Here is a 23,197-nt window from a genome sequence, read left to right as displayed (position 1 = left end):
CAATTGAGGTTTGCTGGCCTATATTTAACTGCAGCTCTATTAAGAGAGGATGAATCATTGCGAGGCACCTACATGCAAAACCAGTGGTATTTTTTTTCAGTTGAGTGGAAATTTCATGCAGTTAAAGGAACAGTGAGAGCTGCTGTGAAGATAGCAGGACGGAAAACCCAGCACTTCTTCAGATGAGTTCAAGGAACAAGCAGCTGTCTGTCTGTCAGCACTCAGCCTGGTAAGTCACTGTTACCAATCAAATTTACAGTTAGAGTTTGTTATTACATATTCACAATATATTCTCTCCATTCATGATGTCGGTGTCTATAAAACTGATTTCATATTGACTCAAATATTTTAAATATTTTTCCTAAATTGAATCACTTATTATGTCATTATATTTGAGTAGTTACTTTTGGTACTTAAAACGGTATTTATGATCAACAGTTTTTAAATCCACTGAAATAATATTGCTGTAATCATTCTCAACATCTATTTGATTAAAACCCAAAGCAGGAATGAGCAATATCTTAATATTATCTCAATATTGCGATATGAAACAAGATATTATCTTTTTTATCTTGGTGAAAAACCTCAAACTATGAGAGCATATCTGCTCATATGCAAAAGGATGTTCAAATCAATATATTCCAATTCTGTGTCCATAGATACCAGATATTAATTTATGCTTTTAACTAACTAAATTTAAGAGGCTTTTTCTAATAAATCACGTCTGTTTTTATTCAAGCATTCACAGAAGTGCAGTAGTTGTATTGTGTATGAGATGGTTTCATGTAGTCAAACGGTTAATAAATTGAGTTTGGTTAATCTAAATTTTGCCAACAAATAAGCGCAAACATAACGCCAGAGCTTAACTCATTTTGAGGAAATTAAAAGACAGATAAACGGCTTTAAAATGAAATATCAGAATAAGCCAACATGCTGATTTCTGACAATATCATAAAGTGATTTTTTTTTCTTACTGACAGTGAAGTGAACGTGCTCAACACATCAACCCTCAGTTGAGGTGTTTTCATTATTTTATTCTTAATGAATTAATATTACATACACTGAAAAACACTGTATTTTTGTATGTATGTGCTGCTGGGCCATCATCATAAGAGGATGCATATAAATATAATGATGTTAATTCCACTACAGAGGAGACTTGATGATCACTAAAATTAGGTCGGGAAAAAAGTGGCTATATCAATATCGGTATTGTTAATCGGTTAATCTAAACCGGCATGTTGGAGAAAAAAAAAGTACCATGCATCCCTCGTTTTTAGATATTTCAACCTCACAAATTCATATTTATAGATCATTTTAGACTTAAAATGACTTTTAAGGGTCTAATATTTATAAAAACTGACCACATTTTAGGACGTTTTAAAAACCTGCCTTTACGCAGAGTTCAAAAATCCAAAATGACTTACTACAGTAATATGATTGTAATTTGCTCCAGAACACAATAAATAAAAGAATATCTGAAAAAAAACTCACAGCCACAAAAGCAGTATTATAATGAAACTATACTGCAAATTCAGAATGAAAGTACTATAATAAATGACAGTTAAATCTGCTCATTATATAGACAAAGAAACAGAGATAAATATAGGGAGAGAGGGAGGTGGACAGAGAGGGAGAGCTCCTTTCAATCTTTGACCTTTTCTAAGCAAACACCAATCAGTGGAACTTCCTGGGGCTTTACTGGGAGTGTTTTGGCCCTGCCTTTCTTATGTCAGCATTGTGAACTGCACCTCTCTCACTTCCCTTATTGGAAGCTGTTCTAGTCTGAGACGTGCCAGGAAATGTGTCAAGAAACTTTACTTATTGCAGAGAGTCAGGGTGGCTAAGAACATGAGCCATGTCTGAAAAAACACGAGGGGATTTAATGGAATGTAACCTGTCTTCTCCCACAAACAAGGACGATGAGAGCGGCACGCTGGGTCGTGTTGTTGGCTGCGCTGCTGTCTCTGGGATTCACAGTGGCACACAGTGAGTATTTCGTTTTGTTTTTTTCAATTCTCTTTTATTCTTCACAGACTAAGAGGCTTCAGCTGCTAGAAATCATTTCTAAATCAGCTGGGAAATGTGTTACATGGAAATTGTGTAACAGACGTTTTGAATCATTTGCTGACTCTTCGGTTTCAGCATTTTCATTTTCAATGTTACTCCACGTTTGAGAGTTAACATGGCTTTCATGGATTGTGAGAACAAAAACAAAATGTTTGAACCCATGTTGGGTAAAGACAGAATTACATTTATATCATAACCATTTACCTGAAACGTAGATAAGTAGAAGGTAGATGTAAAGTTCATAGAACAGCGACATATTTATCCCACATATAATAAAAAATAAACTGAAAGTTACAGCGCAGGACTTGCGGTGCAACAATGAAATCCAGAAAACATTACCTGCTCTTTAGCATACATTTTCCATAACAGATGATTGTTATGTTAGGCAAAAGATATTTCATAAAGTTTTTGAAGTGGGGCTGTATGAAATACTTACTAACGGTTGTTGGGGCTGTGCGATATGATGAAATATATCGTCTAATCGTCTATGGCTGGGGGCGTCTACACAACGCACAAAACAAACAAACGTGGGGATTCAGCACAAAACACTGACATCAGCATTTCAGTTTTCCCTCTCTTACCTACGTCTCTCTGCCTCTCACAGACACACACACAAATCAGGGCTTTTGCAGCGCTCCAGACCGTGACTACACAAAGCACCAGTACGACTGGAAAATCTTTGCGATATGTTTCCAGCTTACAGTGAATAAATCCTCAAACCACAGTTACAATTTAACTTCCTGCTAACACTAACATCCAACTGTTGATTAAAGGCTTCAAGTCCACAACAAAAACATCAACACTTCAGCTCAAGACGAGCAAGCTCCTTCAAAATAAAAGAACCTTGAGCTCCACTTTGATTAATTTAATTATAATACTTTAACTTCATTATAGTACTTTAACTCTATACTTTATTTAACATTGTATATAAACTCAAACACTGGTTAAAGACAAACCAGTCATGTACTCATTCATAATATGTCTCCTCCTCTGATGCCCGTACCCGGGGGCTGATGGGAAATCCTACTTCTTAACCATGTTTGATAATGTCTGTGGATCTATTAGTTGTAATGTGCAAAATGTGTCCATTTGTCTGTAAAGTGTGATGTTTTCTGTGTTTTGTCTTCTGGTCAGCTGGATGTAATTGTGAATTTGTCTTCTGTTTTATGATCTTTGTGATACCTGCCTTAGGACTACGAATTAAATTTAGCTATTGTGATAATTCTGGCATATTTACATTGATGTGCTGATATGTTGCTGATATGTTGACTGATGTGCGTTGTCCTACTTCAGTAAATTTAATAAATAAATATATAACATTATAACAGTATTTCACTTAACTTTATTATAACAGTAGTTTGTGTAACTTTATTTTATGGCGGTAGCTACTTTAACTTAATCGTAACTGTGGTTCATTTAATAATTTTGTATTTTAGTAGTTTACAGTAGTTTAGAGGAGAATTCAAAATATCGAGATATATATTGTGTATTGCAATATAACCGAAAAAATATTGTGATATTATTTCAAAACTGTATGACCCAGCCCTATGTTGAAAGCTACTTTTAAAACTGCCAGAACATAAAATAATGACAAATGCCGGCTTGGCCAGTTTGCATAGATCAAACCAGTTTAAGTTCGTACACCGGACTGACAAAACCAGAAGTCACTCCCAACCCTAATGGATATGCCCAAGTTCTTACTAATATTTATAAAATATGCATTTGGTTACACCTGCCGTTGTTACTCTTTCATCTGCAGCCTGTTGTTAAGCGTCTTTCGCTCCTGCTGAACCTCGTCCAGTCACTCATGTTTAATGTGGAAAGTTTAGTAATGCTACATGTCTCTGGCAAAATGACAGCTACACTGATATGACAGTGTGCTGCTGAGAAAACCAGTGGCTCACCCCCGCCACTGACATCAGCTATCAACAGGTGGTGCTGCCCCTCCCCAGCGTAAAGGTTAGACGTCTGGCTTACTGAGCAGTTAAAATCAGCGAAAGCTCCTGCACTACATTCATCTGCAGCCATAAAATGACTTTTTACAGACATTAGGGTGCAAAGGTTTGTGGGGTCAGTAGGTTCTTTCTATCTGCCTCCTCTGTTTATTAAATAGGTCAAATAGGTACAGTTCAGTCTCCAGAAAGTCCCTTAGATTTAAGACGTCAGCATTGCATTACAAAGGAAATGGTTCACGCAACGTGAAGTTATACATGCAACCTTTACACGGAAGGCTAAAGTTCTTTAAAAGGTGAAAGACGATAAGATTTTCCCTTAAAAACTTCTTCAGCAGCATAAACATTTTACTGCACGCAACAGGATTTTTTCATGTCAACAATGTCAATTTGTGAAAAAGGCTGATTTCACACAGATCTGTGAAGCACAAACATGCAGCGAAACACAAACTTTCCTGATATCCAGAGTACGGGTCGACAGATTATCAGCCAATTATTGGGGCAGATATTCGGCATTTTGCAAATTATCTTAATCTGCATTTCATTTTAATAATCGCTGATAAAATTAATTAATAAAAAAAAGCAAAGTGTCAGCACTTGAGGAACTTTTACTTTGTAAAACCTCAGGGAGCTATTTTTATTTATTCATTTTTATTTAACATTTCACTTGACTTTATTAAAAAAAAATTGCTTGAGGCATTTAAATAAAGATTCTGGAGTTTGTTATACTCAGAATTCAAAATATGGACAGAAAGATTTTCATTTTTATTGTAAATGCATTTCGGTTCCAAATATCAGTTATCCGTCTCATTAACTAACAATAATCTGTATCGACCCTGACAAATATAAATCGGTCAAACCCTAATCCAGAGCTGGATATTCTGTGTAACACCAACGACACACTGCAGCCTGTAGTCCTCAAATACTAGTAGACCATATAAAAAAGTACTTGGTTTGCTAACACATAAATATCAGATGTCAAATGCAGGAATACACATACGGCGGTAACCTCTCACTCGATGAACTCATAAGCGCCTCTATGTGTAAATACAGGATTTACTCAGTACATGTAATCAGCTGCAGGGAAACAAAGCAGAAACAGTCACTCACCATGCTGTGCATCTGTACATGACAAAATACTGGGATTTCCAGGCCAAAACCATCAGTCTGCCACCTCTGTAAAACCTGTCACACCTGAACTGCGCTGTCACCTTCAAGTCATTTTCTTTCATCCGAATCACGTAGCAAACATCACATCACAACTATCAATATCAGTCAGATGTCTTTTGGTATTTTTACAGCATAAAGGATTCTCTGATGTCTAAATCAGTGCAATTCTTTAATTAAGTCAAATTAAAAAAAAAACTTGTGAATGAAAAGAAAATGCCAGAAACACAACACAAAATTAAAAAAGGTACTGCATACTTTTTCAAGTTAAAGTACATGATGTTGTTATGGATACAAAACAACACGCACTAAACTGATGACTAAACCAAAAGACAGGAAGGATGACATCAACAACTAAACAGGGTTGGCAATGAACATTTTTATCCACCTGCTGACATGCCTAGTTGTTAAAAAAAATTACCAGACACTCAATAGTTTGCCACTGTGTTTTTGGTTGGCGAGTGAAGCAACTTAGCTACTTGGACATGTTATTAGTATTCGTCTGGTACCTCGTGCGTCGTGGTGTAAAGTGACAGTATGTTTTAAGAGCGTCTGTATTTTACTGGAGATTTCATATATTTCTCTCAACTTTTACTTTAACTCAACTATAATTCCTCTGAGCATTCTTGTTATTTACTACAAAATTGGAGAAGAGTGAAGGGACAGATGGCCGAATGAGGGAGAGGGAAAAACTGGATTTTGTTCCTTAAATCTTTTAAATTGTGTTAAATTGTTTGTTTTTAACAGTTATAGACTATGAAATCCTTAAACAGTATGCATAATATAAAATAACAGTATACTGCTGCCATTTGTTCTGCCAGTATTGTAGAAATACAGAAATATAACCCATTTCTGTTTTACAATAATATGTCATAAAGTCATTTCACAGTATGAATACTGTAAAATTACAGTATATTGCAGCCGTCTGTGCTGCTCTTTACTGTTATTTTACAGTGTAATTATTTACAGTGTACTCAAGTTCATTTAATATTATAAAATTACTTTTGATATTTAAGTACAGTAAACATCAGATGCTTTAAGATTTTTACTCAAGTCTTCTAATAGGCGACTTTAAATTCTACTAAAACCATTTTCTGGGAAGAAATCTGTACTTTTACTCACATATGGCCTTCAGGTTCTTCATCCACCACTGGTGTTAATTTCCTGCAATCAAAGCACAAATTTTGCACAAAAAGTGCATATAAGATTGGATCCTACTCAAGTCAAACCACTTTGAGTTTATCAACACAAACAGTACAGTTAACCCTTTGAAACCTGAACAGATTGGCTCTGCTTTTTTTAAGCATGGGGAGAAGACAATAAGCATCTTGAGAAGGAATGGACAAAAAATTCAATATCAAATTACAAGATATTAACCTGACAATAAGCAATAATAATAATAATAATAAAGCAATTAATTCAAAAAGTAAAACAAAAAAAAAATGCTAAGAGAGAGAAAAAAAATAATTTTATCATCTTGTAACATTATTATAGATATAGATATAGATGATTATAAATTTTATATTTTCTGGGCATTTTTTAATTTTTTGTGAAAATATCTAATAATCACCCCCAGCTAAATTTCAGGTCATTTCTCCAAGCGTTTTATTTTTAATTTATTTTCTTTAGTTAACAGGACTTTTTTTGCAAAGTTGCCAACTTTTCCCCATGCTTTCCAGTGAAATCAAACAAGTTTCTTACGTTTAAATGCTTGTAAAAGGCGTCTGAATGCAGCTAAAAAAATATTATCTTAATATCTTTTAAAATAACTTTTGCATTTGATTAACCTACCTGTAAGTCACACATGCACACACCCTAAATACATCCATGCACACACCCTTAATACATCCATGCACACACCCTTAATACATCCATGCACACACCCTTAATGCATCCATGCACACACCCTTAATGCATCCATGCACACACCCTTAATGCATCCATGCACACACCCTTAATACATCCATGCACACACCCTTAATGCATCCATGCACACACCCTAAATGCATCCATACACACACCCTTAATGCATCCATGCACACACCCTTAATGCATCCATACACACACCCTTAATGTATCCATGCACACACCCTTAATGCATCCATGCACACACCCTTAATGCATCCATGCACACACCCTTAATGCATCCATACACACACCCTTAATGCATCCATGCACACACCCTTAATACATCCATGAACACACCCTTAATACATCCATGCACACACCCTTAATGCATCCATGCACACACCCTTAATACATCCATGCACACACCCTTAATGCATCCATGCACACACCCTAAATGCATCCATGCACACACCCTTAATGCATCCATGCACACACCCTTAATACAGCCATGCACACACCCTGCACAAACAAGCTAACGATAAACACTGATAGACGGTAAACTTTCAGCCGTCATACCTCATGTTTGTATCCACAGTGATCTGAGTCGCAGGGCTCCTCCTGGCATTATTTTTATCCCTAAAGTTAAAAATGAGCGTTCACATGGAAACACTGATCACTGCTACTTCAGCCCGCAGATGTTTGCTAGCTAGCCTCCATATCTGCTCCGGCGTCCTGTTCCGCGAAGCTAACTTCGCTGTTTTCGTGGTCGGAAATATCCTGGAAACACGTCCTTAGACTGTACTTTCTATTACCGAAATGTTACAGTCGTTTTTGTACATTTGAATCTTTTTTCCAGCTCTGTAGCTGTTTATCTTTCACCATTTTCCGCTCTGCTCGTGACATCCACCGCGACGTTAGCGCGCCATTCTGAATCTGGGTCACGGTGCGTTCACGTGAAACTATAAATAGGAAAATCCGACATCAGTTCAGGTTACTAGTTAAAACGAGACAAAATACGAGATCTGGGAAACGTATGAAAGCTATGAAATGTAATTCTAGATTGAAAGTGAAAGTACTACAAAAAGTGCCACTCTGAACTAAATCTAATATCTCATATTTGTTACCAGTTTATTCAAGATAAAGTTGTAACGACAGCAGGCCTAAATTCACAAAGTGCCGATTTTCATTGAATGCAGCATTACAATATGTGCTCAGTAGTGCCACCAAGTGGCGGAGAGGGCGTCACTGCAATTCAGTACCAAGTTTTATTTCTGGAAGTAATACAATGTGTTTTTACAAAAATGTAATACTTTTTTTTTTCTCTGGATAGCTCAAGTATCATTCAATTTAAAATGAGGTATAAAGAAAAAATTATTGGACATTATGAACTTTTTGAGCAACAGTAATTTTGAGATGACATTAATTGATTGCTAAATTGAATATGATTTGTGAAAATGAATGGTAAATACAGAAAGTTTGGCCATTTCTTCCTGTATTTACAGCAGCATCTGTTATTAGTAAGAAAGGGGCAGGTATTATAAGATTTTCTTCTTTTGTTCGTGGAGTGTTATGAGAAAAAAAAAGTGTATAATTGTTTTTTGTTATTGTTTTGGAAATTATACACTGACGAGCAAATAAACCAAATATGAATGAATGAATGAATTTAAGATCAGATTTATTTACACAAGGAATAGTATGGAACACTAAATTTCTTTAAACTGTTTTATACAAGTAATCTCATCTCATCTTTGCTGCATTTTACTCTCTTTTTTCTTTTTTTCATTTTGAATGCTAATGTAGTTCTAAAGAATAAATGTAATGTGCACTTTAAGCTTTTGTTATAACCCATATTCATGTTTGTTAGTTACACATTACCTTTCAAATTGTCTCAGAATAAGCCTGAGACACGTTTGAATGAATCTGGATGAATGTTTCTGTGGCTGCACACCTTTTTCTTTTGAAAATGTGGCTAAAAACAGATCTACAGTGATTGTGCTACTGAACAGTCATTTCACTGCAGACAGATTTTTGAAGTGTGGGTTGTGAATGTTGGCATCACTAGTAACAGTCATTCTGAGATTTTGGCAGTTGGATGCTTCATTTCCTGTGTCAATTTTTTTTTAACATCATAAAAGGCCTCAAATTCCCTCTGTAGCCTACATAATGATTCATTTTTAAATTAAAAAAAAACAAAACACCAAACACAAATGAACAAGTTCCTCCTCAAGACTGAATGAACTCTGTCGCTGTATCCAGTTTTGAAGCTCAGTGGTCAGCAGAATTATTGTTATTATCATTACTCCAATAACAACAACAATAATAATAATAATAATAATAATAATAATAATAATAATAACAATAATAGTTGTTGTTGTTATTCCACCTAATGCAGCTGATTATTAGTTTAAAATAGAACATATGTCAGCAAATTTCTTTCATAATGTCATTTTTTGCACATGCATTTTTAACCCTTAAAAATAACCCTTATAACCCTTTAAAATCTGGATGTACATCTTTTTGGGGTGCTGCATTCAGACACCTTTTACAAATATTTAAACCTTTGATACTGAAAGTTCAGCAAAAAGTTTAAATTCTCTTCAAAAGTTTTAACTTAAGTCTTTTTTTTTCAATGGAAATTGCAATTACCAAGATAGAAAATATAGTTTTACATAACTGTTGTTTTTTTCAAAATTTTATTCTACGTTTTTAAACGTTTTCTTTCTTTGGGATAGGAACTTATGTCTCATTTCTGCAAAGAAAGAAATTGTCTAAATTTGACACTTCTGACCCCTGTTTCCCTGCCATGTCAATTTGACCCAATCAGTACCTCTGAATTAAAAACCATTTTCATTTTAGAAGTCGATTACAATTAAATCCAGTAGACGAAGTTTCATACTTCCACATTTTAAAATGGGTCAAACTGACCCACAACATAACATAATGGTTAATTAAAATTTTTAAGTTGCAACAATTCACAAAATTAACTTAATATACCTAAGTCCTCATTAAATGTACTATTAGATATAAAGTAAACATAAATGAAGACTAATAGTTATATTTACTTACATTTTTCAAGGCAATCTCTTTAAACTAAAATCAACTCATCAGATTTTACAGTGTCTGATACTAAAAAGCGACTTCACTGTGGTGCTGTTGGCATCCAAAATCACCTCAACAGAACTAATAAATGAATGAATCAAGTCATATGAAAGGTTGTTTTATCCTTTTCATTCATGCAAAATATTCAATTGCGCCAGAGAACACTGCACTGCTCCTCCCTTTTTACCCAAAAATGCCATGTCCTCGTGTCTTCCACATACTGTGTCCTGATGTTGAAGTTTTTGCCTCTGACTGCATTTGTTTTGCACCGTCTCATTCAGACCACAGTGGGGAGACAGACACCTACCGTGTGAGTGTTGGACGTCTCTTCGTGCTGAGGTGTCTGTCTGCTGACGCCAACGTGACCTGGAGCAGCGAGGGGACCCACAACCAGAGCCTGCCCACCGGAGTGGAGGTCAGGGACAGCTTACTGTGGTTTCTACCTGTGCAGGTGTCTCATAATGGATCCTACACCTGCGAGACAAGGTACAGAAAGTGATCCTGACTGCGCCAACAAAAAATGCTTTGTGAAGTGCAGAGGGGTGTTTTTGATATTTCGTTGGCAGTTTTTAAACCTTTGAAACTTGAGCAAATGTGCTTGATTTCTCTAAAAAACATGAAGAGAATGCAATGAGCAATAAAAGGAGAAATGGCCCAAAAAAATAGCAAGTAAAATGTAAAAAGTACAAGGAAATTGCCCAAGAAAGAAAAGTAAACGAAGAAAAACAAACAAACAAGAAAATGACCTTAAGACAGAAATGTAATATGTTCTTTTCTGTAACTACTACAATTTTTTTTTTTCGTTTTTCATTTTTATCATTCTCATTTTGATTATATCTAATAATCCCCCCAGAGAAGAAATGACCCAAAAATGATTAAAAAAAAAAAAAAAAAAAGTTAAAAAAATACAAGAAAAGAAACTTGGAGCTTTGTAAAAATAAATAAATAAACAAACAAATAAATAAATAATAAAAGGCGATAAATACTTGGAAAAATGATCAAAAATTCTAATAATTCTAATTATTCTGTACCATATTTTTAAATATGTAATTATGATAATAATAAATACAGTTTTTCCCTTTAAAAAAATACATACACTACTCATTTCTTGCAATTTGTGGAACATTTTGTACCAGGTTGCCCATTGCCTTTTTTCCCCATGTCTTTGGAAAAAAACACACACATTTGCTCAGGGTTCAAAACGTTTAAATATTTGTGTAAGGCATCTGAAAACAGCAGAAAAAGTGATGCTGCTCCAAGTTTTTAAAAGGATTAAAGAGACTCAAATGTCATACATGTATCTCTTCTTTAGAGGTACGACAGGACCATCGAGGGTCACGTTTGGGGTGTCAGTGTCCAGAGGAGAATGTCCTGATCCACCTGAGACCAAAACCCTCACCAAGGGAGCCAATCAAGATCTTCCTTGTAAACAGTCAGAGATCTTAAACCTGGAAAACAAAAGGAACATAACATGGATGAAGGTAAACATAACTCATTTCTCTTTTGTCTTGCTTTTTTTTTTAGCTCCAAGTTCATTACAAGAAAAAATCTGCGTCAGTAAAGAAATAGAAAGTGCAGATCCAGGCTGGTTAATATCATTCATTTTCACATTTATTCCTCATTTATGGTTGAAAGCAGATTTAAGTTTTGTGATTTCTAGCTTAATAAATGCAACACTGCCGCCTGCTGTTCACATCAGGAACATGTGGAAAAATTAGGCTACAGAATTATTTTTTAAAAATATTTTTAATATTTGTACTTCTATTTTATTTATTATTTTAAACAGGGAAAATTTTAACCATTTTTACTAGAGTTGCATAAATAAGTGTCATCACGTGCCGATATTATTGTGCATTTATTTTGGCAATTGGGTTGAGTTTTACCTCATTTAATTTTGCTTTTAATATCATTTGATTTTAATTTTGTTGGTCTTTAGTAAGAAGCCTAATGTGAAGCACACAGCTCAATTATTAAAGTTTTAATTATATTTAAAAAAATTGTTTGACAGCCCTATTAATTAAGCATTATTTTATGATATTAGCATTCAAATAAACTCAACTGAAGTAAAATTCGTTTTTATCACCACGCTGTAAAATAATTGTGTCTGTGTTGTTGTGTGAAGGACTGCCGGCCGATGAAGCAGGCGGAGGAGCGCATCTCTGTGGATGAGAGTGGTTTGATGAGATTCGCTCCAGCCTCAGAGCGGGACGCTGGGACGTACACCTGCCTGGTGGACATCATCTTGGACGGGAAGAAGTACACCGCTGCACGCAGCACCCGCCTGACTATCAAAAATAGTACGTGGACTATATTTCTGTCTGTAAGAGGCTGCAGCGACTTTTAAAGCTGATGACTCTGGTATCATAAAAAACTAGAAGGCCTGAGGAATCCTGTGGTTCCAGCCATGTTGCTTATCAGGAAGGTGTCAAATAAAGCTCTAAATTTGGGATACATTTTAGCAATGAATGAACAGCAAGGCCGTTTCACAGGAGTCCCTTGACCTCTGACCTCAGAGTCTCCTCTCTACAGATATACCCACTTTATGCAGTTTTATGCTGTCATTTGTTTCCTAATCAAGACAATTTGGCAAGAATCACTTTACCTTGTCAATATGGATTTAATAAATGCTAAAAAAGAGATTGAAAACGTGATTAAAAAATGCAATTAGTTGTGATTAACTATAGAAATTCTGCGGCTGACCCTTTGAAACCCCAGCAAATGAGTTTAACTTCTTTTGCAAACCCCCCCGGGGGGGAAAGGCAGAGAGCAAGTTAGCAGGAGATGTCCCACAAAATGCAAGAAATTAGAAACAGGTGAAAAGAAAAAGACCGGAAAATATTTTTATTTTATCAAAAGAGGAAATAAAAAAAATGTCCAGAAAACCATATGCTACACGCACTAACACACACACATACACACACACACATCTTTTCTTATGAGCTTATTTTCAGGTAATTTTTTTGTGACTTTTTACTCATTTCTTATTTCCTCTTTGAGATATCAAACCACTCTGTTCAGGTTTCAAAGGGTTAATTGCAATTTAAAAAAATATGTTTGAAACCTCTATTAATTATGTATTATCTTATTATGATTTTGAGTCAAATTGTCCCAATATGACATCACTAAATGCCTTTTTTTAAATCAAGAGACATCTTTAGTTTCTATGAAAATTAGCTGCCATTTATCTGAAAGACAAGCACTGGATAGTAAAAGTTATTTTAGGGTTATGGAGACGTCAGCAGGGAAGCTGTGGGTTGTGAAAGTGAAGAAGTAACACTCACTCCCACTTTGTTTTCTCTGATTTACCTGCGGGCCATTCCCACAGCGACTGTAACATTCACACACACATCGTCTTTTATTATCTGGTTTTCCCTTCAGCAAACTTTCAGTAAACACTTTTAAACTGTATTATTTTCTGTTTCAGTGATTATTGATTTTGTGTCTTGTGCCTGCAGATACATTTGTTACAGAGCCTGAGGTGGTGTTCCCTCAAAATGAAGTGGTCGTTGTTGAAGAGGGTAAGTACCGCTCTCAGGTTTTAACCGCTGTCATGGTGACACACACAAACTGTACGCTGTAAAAACCATGCTATGGTCCCTCAGGAAACATAATTATCGGGTAAAATTGTTTAATATAAATATGAGTGACTGTTTATTTACTTCAAAGAAATCCTCGTCAATATTCTTGACTAAATCATGAGTATTTTTCTAAAGGCTGTTTTGAATAATTTCACTTGATTTCTTAAAATAATGAAATCCAAATAAAAGTCACTCCACTGCTCTTTTTTGTTTCCTTCAGCCCCCTCATTTTTTATCTGCACACCTTCCGCTTACTCATTCCTTAAACATGATATCTAAAGTACGTTACGTAGGTCGTAGCCTGCGATTCATAAGGTCACCGTACAGTCGGCATACATCAAACTTAATGTCACAGCCGAGTTTATTAAGATCCATCTCACACAGTGTAGCTGCACTAAACTTATAAGACTGCAGAAATCTCACAGTCTGCAGGAGACGTTATACCACATTTGGAGGTGGTCTGTCACATACTGTCTCAATCAAAAACAGCAGTCTGTACACAATATCGAAATGTCCATAACATTCTGAGACGACCGCGTTTCCATTAAGTGTTGTTACGCAGTGTTTATTTTTTATTGCAGCCACCACAAAAGCCTTCATTATTTCCAGTCAAGGGGAAAGTAGGCGTATTATTTCAGCGTTTATGGAAAGGCGTGCCTCTTTTACATTAGAGTGGTCACGTATGTAGGAGTTTGGAAGGCGATTGTTTGGGATTTTACGGAGGAACTGATGACTAAAAACTTCCAGATGACCTGTTGGGACTTTTGAAGAGTTATGGGATGCAATAACAGCATCTGCAGCGCCTGCTGCACCATGAGGGAGCCAGTTCATACCAACAACAGCATATCCATCGCATGATGTGACCTATGAAAGCATGTGTGTGTTTCCATTGGGCATAATGTATATTCTCAATTTCAATTTGCACAATTTGAGGGTTAATGCAAACCCATCTAGTGAAGATTTAGAGCTTTTCACCTCACGGTGACAATTTCACCAACACACCAGGATGTGTAGAGTGACAGATGTTTGTGTTGTTTACGGTTTGCCAGGTTCGACAGTGCAGCTAAAGTGTTTCGCCTATGTGGGCTTCAGTGAGAACAAGCTGACTTCCATCTATTGGACTGTCGACGGGGTCGACACGGAAGATGACGAGGAACTCAGCGACTCCTGGAAATAGTGAGTTTCTTTTCCATGTTATGTTGACTCAGCCTGCACACAGACACGCAGCTAAAGAAGAGAGACATTTCAAGAGGAGGTTGAAGTTGTGCAGTTTATGACAAACATGCTGCATTTGCCAGCCAGTGAAAAAGTCTGTAAATCATCACTTAATATATGTTTTTAACAAAAAAACAAACGGGAGGCATTCAACAACTCTAGAGAAGCGAAATACTTTTCAACAAACTGCAGAACCATTGACGAAAAGCATTAAAGAAAAGCACGAGGACGAAATTAACCTGTTTGACTGCTCCTGTCTCTTTTAGTACTCACGACAGAGGCAAAGTGTACGGTCTGTCCATTCTCTCCATCTCTAAAGTCCGTCAACGGTTCCTGAACGTCCCCATTCATTGTTATGTGTCCAACTCAGTTGGACAAGCAGTCGGCGTGGTGTGGCTTCAAGAAGGTAATTTCCTCTTTTCTGTTAAAGAAATAAATGAAATAAATAAATGATAAAATAACAAGTTGCCTATCTGTCTGAACTATGAAACATACAAATACACTCCCTAGTTTCCCGGAAAGGTTTCCTGGAACGGACCGTCCCTAAAAGTCTTCCCAGACTTCTTGTTTATTCTGTCTGTGTGTGATTTCCAACCGAATGATTAATTTTGTTTACTTCCCCGTCCCTCCAGCCGACCGCAGTGCCGTCTACACCAGCGTGGCTCTCTGCCTCGCTGCCTCGCTGGCTGTTCTGGCGCTGGCTGCGTCCGTCCTCTTCTTCAAAGTAGAGCTGGTGTTGGCTCACAGGAAGCTGCTGAGGCATTTTTCCAAACAGAAAGGTAATTGTTTTATTTGTATGGAGTAATTTGGAATCTTCTGACTAACAGGAACACGATTTTTTTTTTACGAAACAATAAAACATCAAAACATGATGGTAGGCGGACTGTTGCCCGTTATAGAGGATAAAAGAAACAGTCATAGATGCCAGCATTACTGAATAAACAAAAATCTTATGACGGCAATAAATGATGAAAGCTAAATTGATAACAGTTTCTTGTGTTGTATTCAGACACTTTTCACAAGCTATTTGAACTTTTAAAAAACTGGGCAAGAAATGTACCATAAATTGCAAGCATTGAGTAAAAAGTGACAAGAAATTGACCTAAAATTAGTTTTAAAAAACAGGGGAGGATTATTAGAAACTGATTCAAGAAATAAGGGATATTTCCAGACAACTACCATATATTTTAAATTTAACGACTTTATATTTAAAATTATGTGACAGAAAAAAGAAAAACTTTTTTTTCTTTGTCTTGTGTGTTTGTTTTTATGCCTCTTCACTGGTGATAGCTGAGGTCGGACGCTTGGTGTTTTTGGGTTGTCCGTCCATCCGTCCGGCACATTCTTGTGAACGCAGTATCTTATGAACGCCTTAAGGGAATTTTTTTTCAAAATCATGAGAAATATATATATATATATATATATATATATATATATATATATATATATATAAACATCCTGTCCATTCTCAGTATCACTTTAAAGCTCATTTTCTTGCTTGTTTTTGATTTTTTTTCTACTTTAGTTTAATTTTTTGCAAATGTTTTGGCCTTCTCCCAATGCTTTTGAAAGAAATCAAACCAATTTTCTTGGGTTTTAAACGATTTAAAAATTCAAAGTGAATCAACTTCAAAAAAGGTTTGAAAAATCTGTTGAAAAATGCAATGATGGGATCCTCAGCTCTTCTGAAGGTTTATGGAGACAGTCCTGTCCTCTCTACAGCTCCTGATGGGAAACTCTACGATGCCTACGTGAGCTTCCTGCATCCGGACGGCCTGAGTTCATCTGAGACGCAGAGGTTCGCCCTGCAGATTCTGCCTGATGAGCTGGAGAAAAAAGATGGCTACTCCCTGTATATCAGAGGACGAGACGACTGCCCTGGAGAAGGTGAGCAACAGCCACTGACTGCAAAAACATAAATGCATGGGGACAGGTAGGCTTGTCTCTCTGGAAACAATGTCCCTGTCCATCAGGTTATTCCACAGGCCACAAAAGATAAAATGTCTCAATGTATTTTGAGTGAACTGATCGGCCATTCCACCAAATCAAAGCTATTTACAGGTTTTAAATTTGCAAAATGAAACTTAGAAATAAAATAAAATAAATCCTTAATTCAGCACTGTATCTGTTAACTCTCATTTTTGCTGATTCGAAATGTGAAATAGTTAATCTCAGAAATTATACCTTCCAATCAGGCTGCATGTTTTGTTTTTGTTTATGGATTTTTTTTTTCTTGCAAATTTTTGGTGATTTTTAGAATTTTTTTGTGATTTTTTTTTCTTTTAAAATTTTTGATGATGTTTTTCCCATTAATATTTTTGGTGATTTTTAGACACTTTTGTTGATTACTTTTTCCTTTCAACTTTTTAATTTTTTTGGTGATTTTTAAAAACAATTTTTTTTCTATATTTTTTTTTCTCAAAAAAGGGCAACGTCTAATGATACCACAGGTATTGGGGGCGGAAAAGGCACCGCTTTGACTAAATGGCCTTTTAACATAAAAGAATAAACTAAAAAGATGTTTGATATCTATACTGGCTCAAAAGGATAATGATTTGGAAAACAGCTGAAATTAGGATACTGACTGTATTTTTTTAGAAGCCTTTTAAAACTGTCATTGGACAAAGTCAAAAAAAACAAGTTCTTTCCATGTTTGGCTCATTTCGTTTCCTTTGTTTTTCTCTTTTAGCTGTGCATGATGCTATCGCTGCTACAGTGCGTCAGTGCCGCAGGCTGATACTCATCCTATCATCTGAAATTAAATCCTCCAATGATGGCAAAACAGAGGAAGCGGTGTTGTCTGACAACCAAGACCATCTGTGGTACGAGCAGAAAGTTGGCCTGTATGACGCTTTGACCCAGAAAGAACCAAGAGTGATTCTGGTGGAAATCGGTGAGACGGACTTTTATTTACCAGACAAACATTAGAGTGGAATTGATCTCTTCGCCCTGTTCAGAGCATTGATTAATTTATTATTTTAGCACTTATTTTTACTCGAAGCACGTACATGCTTCTATTTTCAGTTTTTACATCTTTTATGATATATTTTAGATATTTTAAATTTATTTTTTATAAACTGAATCTTATATTTTGAAAATTCCCTCTTCTACCTCCCCACTCCTGCTCTTTTTATGAAATTTAAAGACATGTATATATTTTATATTTATCATATTTTATATTGTTTAAACTGGGGCAAAAGCCATACTACATTTTAACACTACAACTTAAATCAGTGCACCCAAACTATGGCGAACAAAAGGCACTACACAACAGATCTTTCCTCTACTCCTCTGGAGCATTTGGTTCAAACCCTTTATATTTTGTTTTATTGAATTTTTAAAACTCACCTAGTCCTCGTGCACTTGTGATCCTTTAAAAACCTAACCACCGAGGCGGGAGCTACGCATTAACAGGGGATAAACACTATGCAACATGGTAAACACATGTCGATACAACACCGGTCTGCGTTTAAAAAATCTGTGTATCATCTCCATAGCTCCATAACTCTCTGTACTTTTGTTCTGGGTTCCAGCTTTTTGGGCTCATTTTGTAGCTGATTATGTATATTTTTTTGGGGCTTTCTACCTTCATTTGATAGGACAGAAATTTCAGGAAAGGGAGAGGAGAGAGAGGGGATGACATGCAGCAAAGGCCTGCAGGTTATAATCAAATCAGCGTTCGCTGGGGCAATGCAGCGCGTCCTCATTCTGAACTCGTTAAATTGGACTTTCACACAGGAGTCCAGCGTTCATTTCCCTTGTGAGTGTGATGTTTGTATGTACATGTTACCATCCGTGCCAGCATGTGCATTTGTTGACGTCCTGATGTTGGTTGCCATGCGCTGTTGTTGCCTAAACATAACCACAAGCAGCATCATCATACCATGTCCTTTTGTTGGCATCACGGTAGCAGCAGCCTGGAGCAAAAAGAAAAAGCACATAAGGATACCTAAAACATACAATTTAGACGCAAAAATCCACTCACAAAATTGTAATGTGTAACTTCTTTGGATGAAAACATCTTGGGCAGTGACATAGCCTTTGTACGTGGTGCACTCGCTTTATCAGGTGAGCTGCTGAGCACCCCTGCTGAATATAATTCATAACGTCTTGAAGTACAAATGAGGATAGTGACCACGAAATACTTGCTGCTGTTGCATTTTGGGGACAAAATGGAGAAAACATGAACAAAACAACATGAGCAATGTTTGTGATGTATGCACACATACGGCAAGCAGCTGCAGTAACCCACCGTTCAACACCGACACACCGTGAGAACGGGGACGAGAAAACCTGTAAACGGCTGCAGGGATGTAAACTGAGACGGACTCAGGCTCTGCAGGGACAGGGGACTGTTTTTTTTTTTTTTTTTAATATACTGTATGTGGCCCGACACACAATAATCAAGTCCAAGCCCAAAGTCAAAAAAATCATCAAACAGATTTTTGTCTTTGTTTTGTTTCCTACCGTGTAATGAGCCACTCTGGACTGTAGTGGTTCCAAACTTCTTGGCTGGTCACACGACAATTAGTCGAGAAAAGCACTGAAACTGTAAGAGCCAAGAGCTCTGAAAAGTTTCTTTGAAACAACCAAAAAGTTTAACTCATTATTGTGAAGGACTGCTAAATAAACATTGTGTGGTATTTTCCCAGATGGTCCGCTGGATTACAGCTGCCTCTCAGAGTCTTTGCGTTATATCAAGAGGAAACAAGGAGCTCTAAAGTGGAAGAAACCCTCTCAAGAAACCCACAAACTCTTAAAACTGCACTCAAATAGAAACTTCTGGAAGCATCTGAGGTACCACATGCCCTCAGTACCAGCAGGGAGACTCCAGGCTATCGTCTAAACCAAGTTTTAAAGAAGAAACAGATGTTTTGTTTGTCACATAAGGAGCTTCAGGCCTGTCTTCTTGGAATGCTTTTTGATTTTCAACATGTGCAGACCAGATGGTGTACTGACAGATATTTTATCCATATTCATCATCATCCGATTGTGTGATATCAGGTTGACTCTACTAGCTACTCACACTGATATCCGCGGGATTTCCTCCTGGTACAAAACATCAATACCTTACGGATGATACAGCGTTGTTGCAGACTGTCATCCCTGGCTCATGCCTACATGCTTTTGCTGAGTGTCTGGGCATTCGGGTGAGGACACTCACTACTTGGTTTACCCTGCCACAAGTTGTTATGGATCCTACTGCGGGCTGTGATTAGCTAGAACTCATCATGTTGACTCACCAAGGGCGGAAGTTGTTAGGATCTGATCTCAGACGTTTTCCAAGATCAGAGTGGTAAATTTACATGAAACTAGAAAAACGGCCTTGCAGTTTTATGCCTCTACAAACCACTGAAGTCAGTTACATCCCCCCGTATCTGGCCAAATGTCTCCTTCTGCTCCTGAGTTATAGCATCGAATGATGGATAGAAAAGTATTTTTGTAGAACATATTGAGGTCAAAGTGAAGATGACCTTTGACTTTTTGTATATCAAAATATCATCACTTCATCATTTTATTCTATTAGACATTTGGGTCAATGTTCATGCTTAGCGTATAAATTCTTGAGTTACGTCCAAAAACATTGGTAACATTGGTTTTCCATTACGTCCAATGTTTTGCGAGGTTACAGTGACTTGATCTTTGTCCACCAAATTCTAAATCCTTTATTTATTGAGTCCAAGTGGACGTTTGTCCCACATTTGAGGAAATACCCCCAAGGTGTTTTTTAGACGAGTTCACAAGAATGACACAGATACAAGGCCACAGTCACCTTAAGCTTTAAACGCCAAATTCTGATCAGTTCATTTTTGAGTCCAAATGGACATCTGTGCTCAATTTGAAGAAATGCCCTCAAGGTTTTCCTGAGAACTTGCGTTCACAAGAATGAGACAAACGAATTCACAGAGACTTTTGCTCACCAAATTCTCATCAGTTCATTTAGTGGACATTTGTGCCAAATTTGGAGACATTCCCTTGAGGCCTTCTTGAAATATTACGCTCACAAGTATGACGCGGATCCTGCCACAGTGACCTTGACATTTGAACACTAGATTACAATCGGCTTATCCTTTAGTCCAAGCGGACGCTTGAGCCAAATTTGAGGAAATCAACGCAAGGTCTTCTTGAGATATCACATTCATGGGAATGAGATGGACACAAGGTCATCGTGACCTTGACCTTTGACCACCAAAATCTAATCAGTTCAGCATTTAAGCCCACTACAATGTTTGTCAAACTTGAAGGAAATGCCTTCAGTGATTCTGACACACAGAATTAACGAGAATCAAACAAATGAGGTCACAATAAACTTTGACCACCAGAATTGAATAATTTCAGTGTTGAGTCCAAGTGTTTGTGCCACATTTGAAAAAGAATGGGACAGCCAACTAGAAAACATGCTGTCTCCGGCCATCACTGTTGTCTTTGTAGAAGCATACAAACTCTCAAACCACTGCCAGAAAGTCAGGTGAGGTAAAGGAAAAGCAGACACAGCACATGGAGGCAGTAAAGTGAGGTGGGTTAGTGGGTTAAGCACAGGATTTTCACACAGGAGACTGCAGTGTGAGTCCCATGTAAGTCAATGTTGGCTTTTTATGTTTAGGCTTAAAGTTGACTCAATTTTTTTTAGCTTTTCGAATGTATAAAAAATACTGAATGCACACTGTGTACAGCAGAAAAGCTAAACAGAGCCATTCCTGTTGTCATGTTGATAGGACACCCAGGAATGAACACCCGGGTGTAAATATCATCATTTTATAATTAAGAATTGTATTTATTTATTGCATATGTATTTTATATATTTAAGGCTGTTGTGGTTTGGTAATCGCACTAGTCACTATTTGGTTTTTAATATTTTCTTTTTTTAATCTTGTCTTTGATTAATGAAAGTGAGAAAATGGTATAGAAAAAAGGAGAAAAACCTGACTCACTTATCTCTGTTTTTAGTAAAAATTAGAACATAATGTGAAGCGCACATATCTACAAGGTCATGCAGAGGAAGAACTTTGATGAAGATCAGCAGAGCTGCATTTAACCCTTTACACATTCAGTGTTTCAGTCCTCTGTTAAACCTGAAATAAACCACCTGACCTCATTTTTTTCTGCACATATTTAACATCTGCCAGCTGTTTAAAGTCAATCTTATCTTATATGTGCGAGCGAACTCTGTTTGCATGTTTCCTCCACAGTACAGCAGGGTTTCTGAGGAACTGATGTTAACTGGTTTAAGAAAAGTTATAATGATAAGATTACTGTAGACTGGTCTAAAGCTTAATATTTATGTTCCTTTTCTTGACACCAGAGATGTGCAGTATTTTAATTAAAAGTATGAAAAAAAACCAACATATTTTGAGTATTTTGTCATTTGTATTTTGCTGGACAAGAATAAATATGTGTTTTGTTAAAAAAAAAAAAAAAACTTTAATAAGAAAAACAGGTGTGTAGATTTTTTGTATGTATGTTGTCATAAATGTGAATTTATAAATTAACTGTCTTAACATATATGATTGCAACCTATAATAACATATAAAACTAAATCATAGAGATATTGCAGATATGTGTGTGTGCCTGTGTATATATGTTAATAACATACTATTACTATTTTGTAAAAATTAGTCATACAGATAATTTTAACACATGTACAGAATTTGCTGACATAATATAATTTACATATATATCCATCTTTATATCCAGCTTAGAAGCCAAAAATGGCTTATGGATATACCTCCCCTATTAAATTACTATAATCATTCATAAAAACACAAAAAAGATAAAAAAACAAAGATTGCATAATTGATCAAAATGTTCAAGACTGTGATGCAAAGTTGATAGAAATGAACAATTGACAAAAAATTATATTTACAAAGTGAAATGCAGTTAATAAATGAAGTGCCATGAGTCTTAAACTAGAGTCCTTTTAAGATGTTAGAGGGGTTAGCTCTGACTTCTCCTACAAATATGTTCACTTCTGGCTCCAAAAATCCAAGATGGTGAAAATACCAAACATGAAGCTTCAAAACGTAGGTCCTGAAACCAGTTGGTGATATAATTAAAAAAACAAGTTGGGTATTTACCATAAAAATGACCTAAAATAGCCATTGGCAAAAGTTCCATGGAAAGAGTCTTGAACTTTGTCTGTATCTCTTGGCAACTCTATATCTCTCCTGCAGTTCCTATCAGGCCAACGATTTTCAACCACCACGCCTAACGGAAATATTCTCCCTGGTAGGACATCTAGACACTGGCAGGCTTCCTGATGTAGGAAGA

At 36.4% G+C, this 23,197-nt stretch overlaps 2 protein-coding genes across 3 annotated transcripts in view; one reads left to right on the top strand and one right to left on the bottom strand.

Moving 5' to 3' along the window:
* The first annotated feature begins 133 nt into the window (after positions 1 to 133).
* On the top strand, positions 134 to 22,478 carry LOC121949002 (interleukin-1 receptor type 1-like). Its single transcript, XM_088083618.1, has 12 exons — positions 134 to 229; positions 1,919 to 1,989; positions 10,418 to 10,622; positions 11,449 to 11,617; positions 12,259 to 12,433; positions 13,592 to 13,654; positions 14,764 to 14,890; positions 15,196 to 15,335; positions 15,562 to 15,708; positions 16,652 to 16,816; positions 17,619 to 17,822; positions 19,582 to 22,478. The coding sequence occupies exons 1-12, from the start codon at positions 183 to 185 to the stop codon at positions 19,773 to 19,775; spliced, it is 1,707 nt and encodes a 568-aa protein (XP_087939744.1). The 5' UTR covers positions 134 to 182; the 3' UTR covers positions 19,776 to 22,478.
* Positions 15,225 to 23,197, bottom strand: part of LOC148188577 (uncharacterized) — a 68,777-nt gene continuing 60,804 nt past the window's right edge. Inside the window, exons 4-6 of one of the 2 annotated variants that reach the window (XR_015777715.1) lie at positions 18,720 to 18,846; positions 15,546 to 15,680; positions 15,225 to 15,350 (exon numbers count right to left, since the gene is read on the bottom strand). Coding sequence is in view for 1 of the 2 variants with exons in the window: in XM_088083619.1 (XP_087939745.1) it covers positions 15,649 to 15,680; positions 18,720 to 18,846 (159 nt within the window). In the remaining variant the exon portion in view is untranslated. Of the gene's footprint in view, positions 15,681 to 18,719; positions 18,847 to 23,197 lie in introns of both variants that reach the window. The other variant, XM_088083619.1, reaches the window with a different exon arrangement.

The sequence above is a fragment of the Plectropomus leopardus genome, chromosome 10, assembly GCF_026936395.1.
Source record: "Plectropomus leopardus strain MGB_pleo_1.0 chromosome 10, ASM2693639v1, whole genome shotgun sequence".
Lineage (NCBI taxonomy): Eukaryota > Metazoa > Chordata > Actinopteri > Perciformes > Serranidae > Plectropomus > Plectropomus leopardus.
This window is presented reverse-complemented; position numbering and strand designations above follow the sequence as displayed.

Excerpts from the sequence above, each read along its gene's own strand:
- LOC121949002 (XM_088083618.1), top strand. The coding sequence starts at position 183 with ATGAGTTCAAGGAACAAGCAGCTGTCTGTCTGTCAGCACTCAGCCTG. Across the intron at positions 10,623-11,448 it reads TCCTACACCTGCGAGACAAG|AGGTACGACAGGACCATCGA; the intron begins GTACAGAAAGTG and ends TCTCTTCTTTAG. Across the intron at positions 11,618-12,258 it reads GGAACATAACATGGATGAAG|GACTGCCGGCCGATGAAGCA; the intron begins GTAAACATAACT and ends TGTTGTGTGAAG.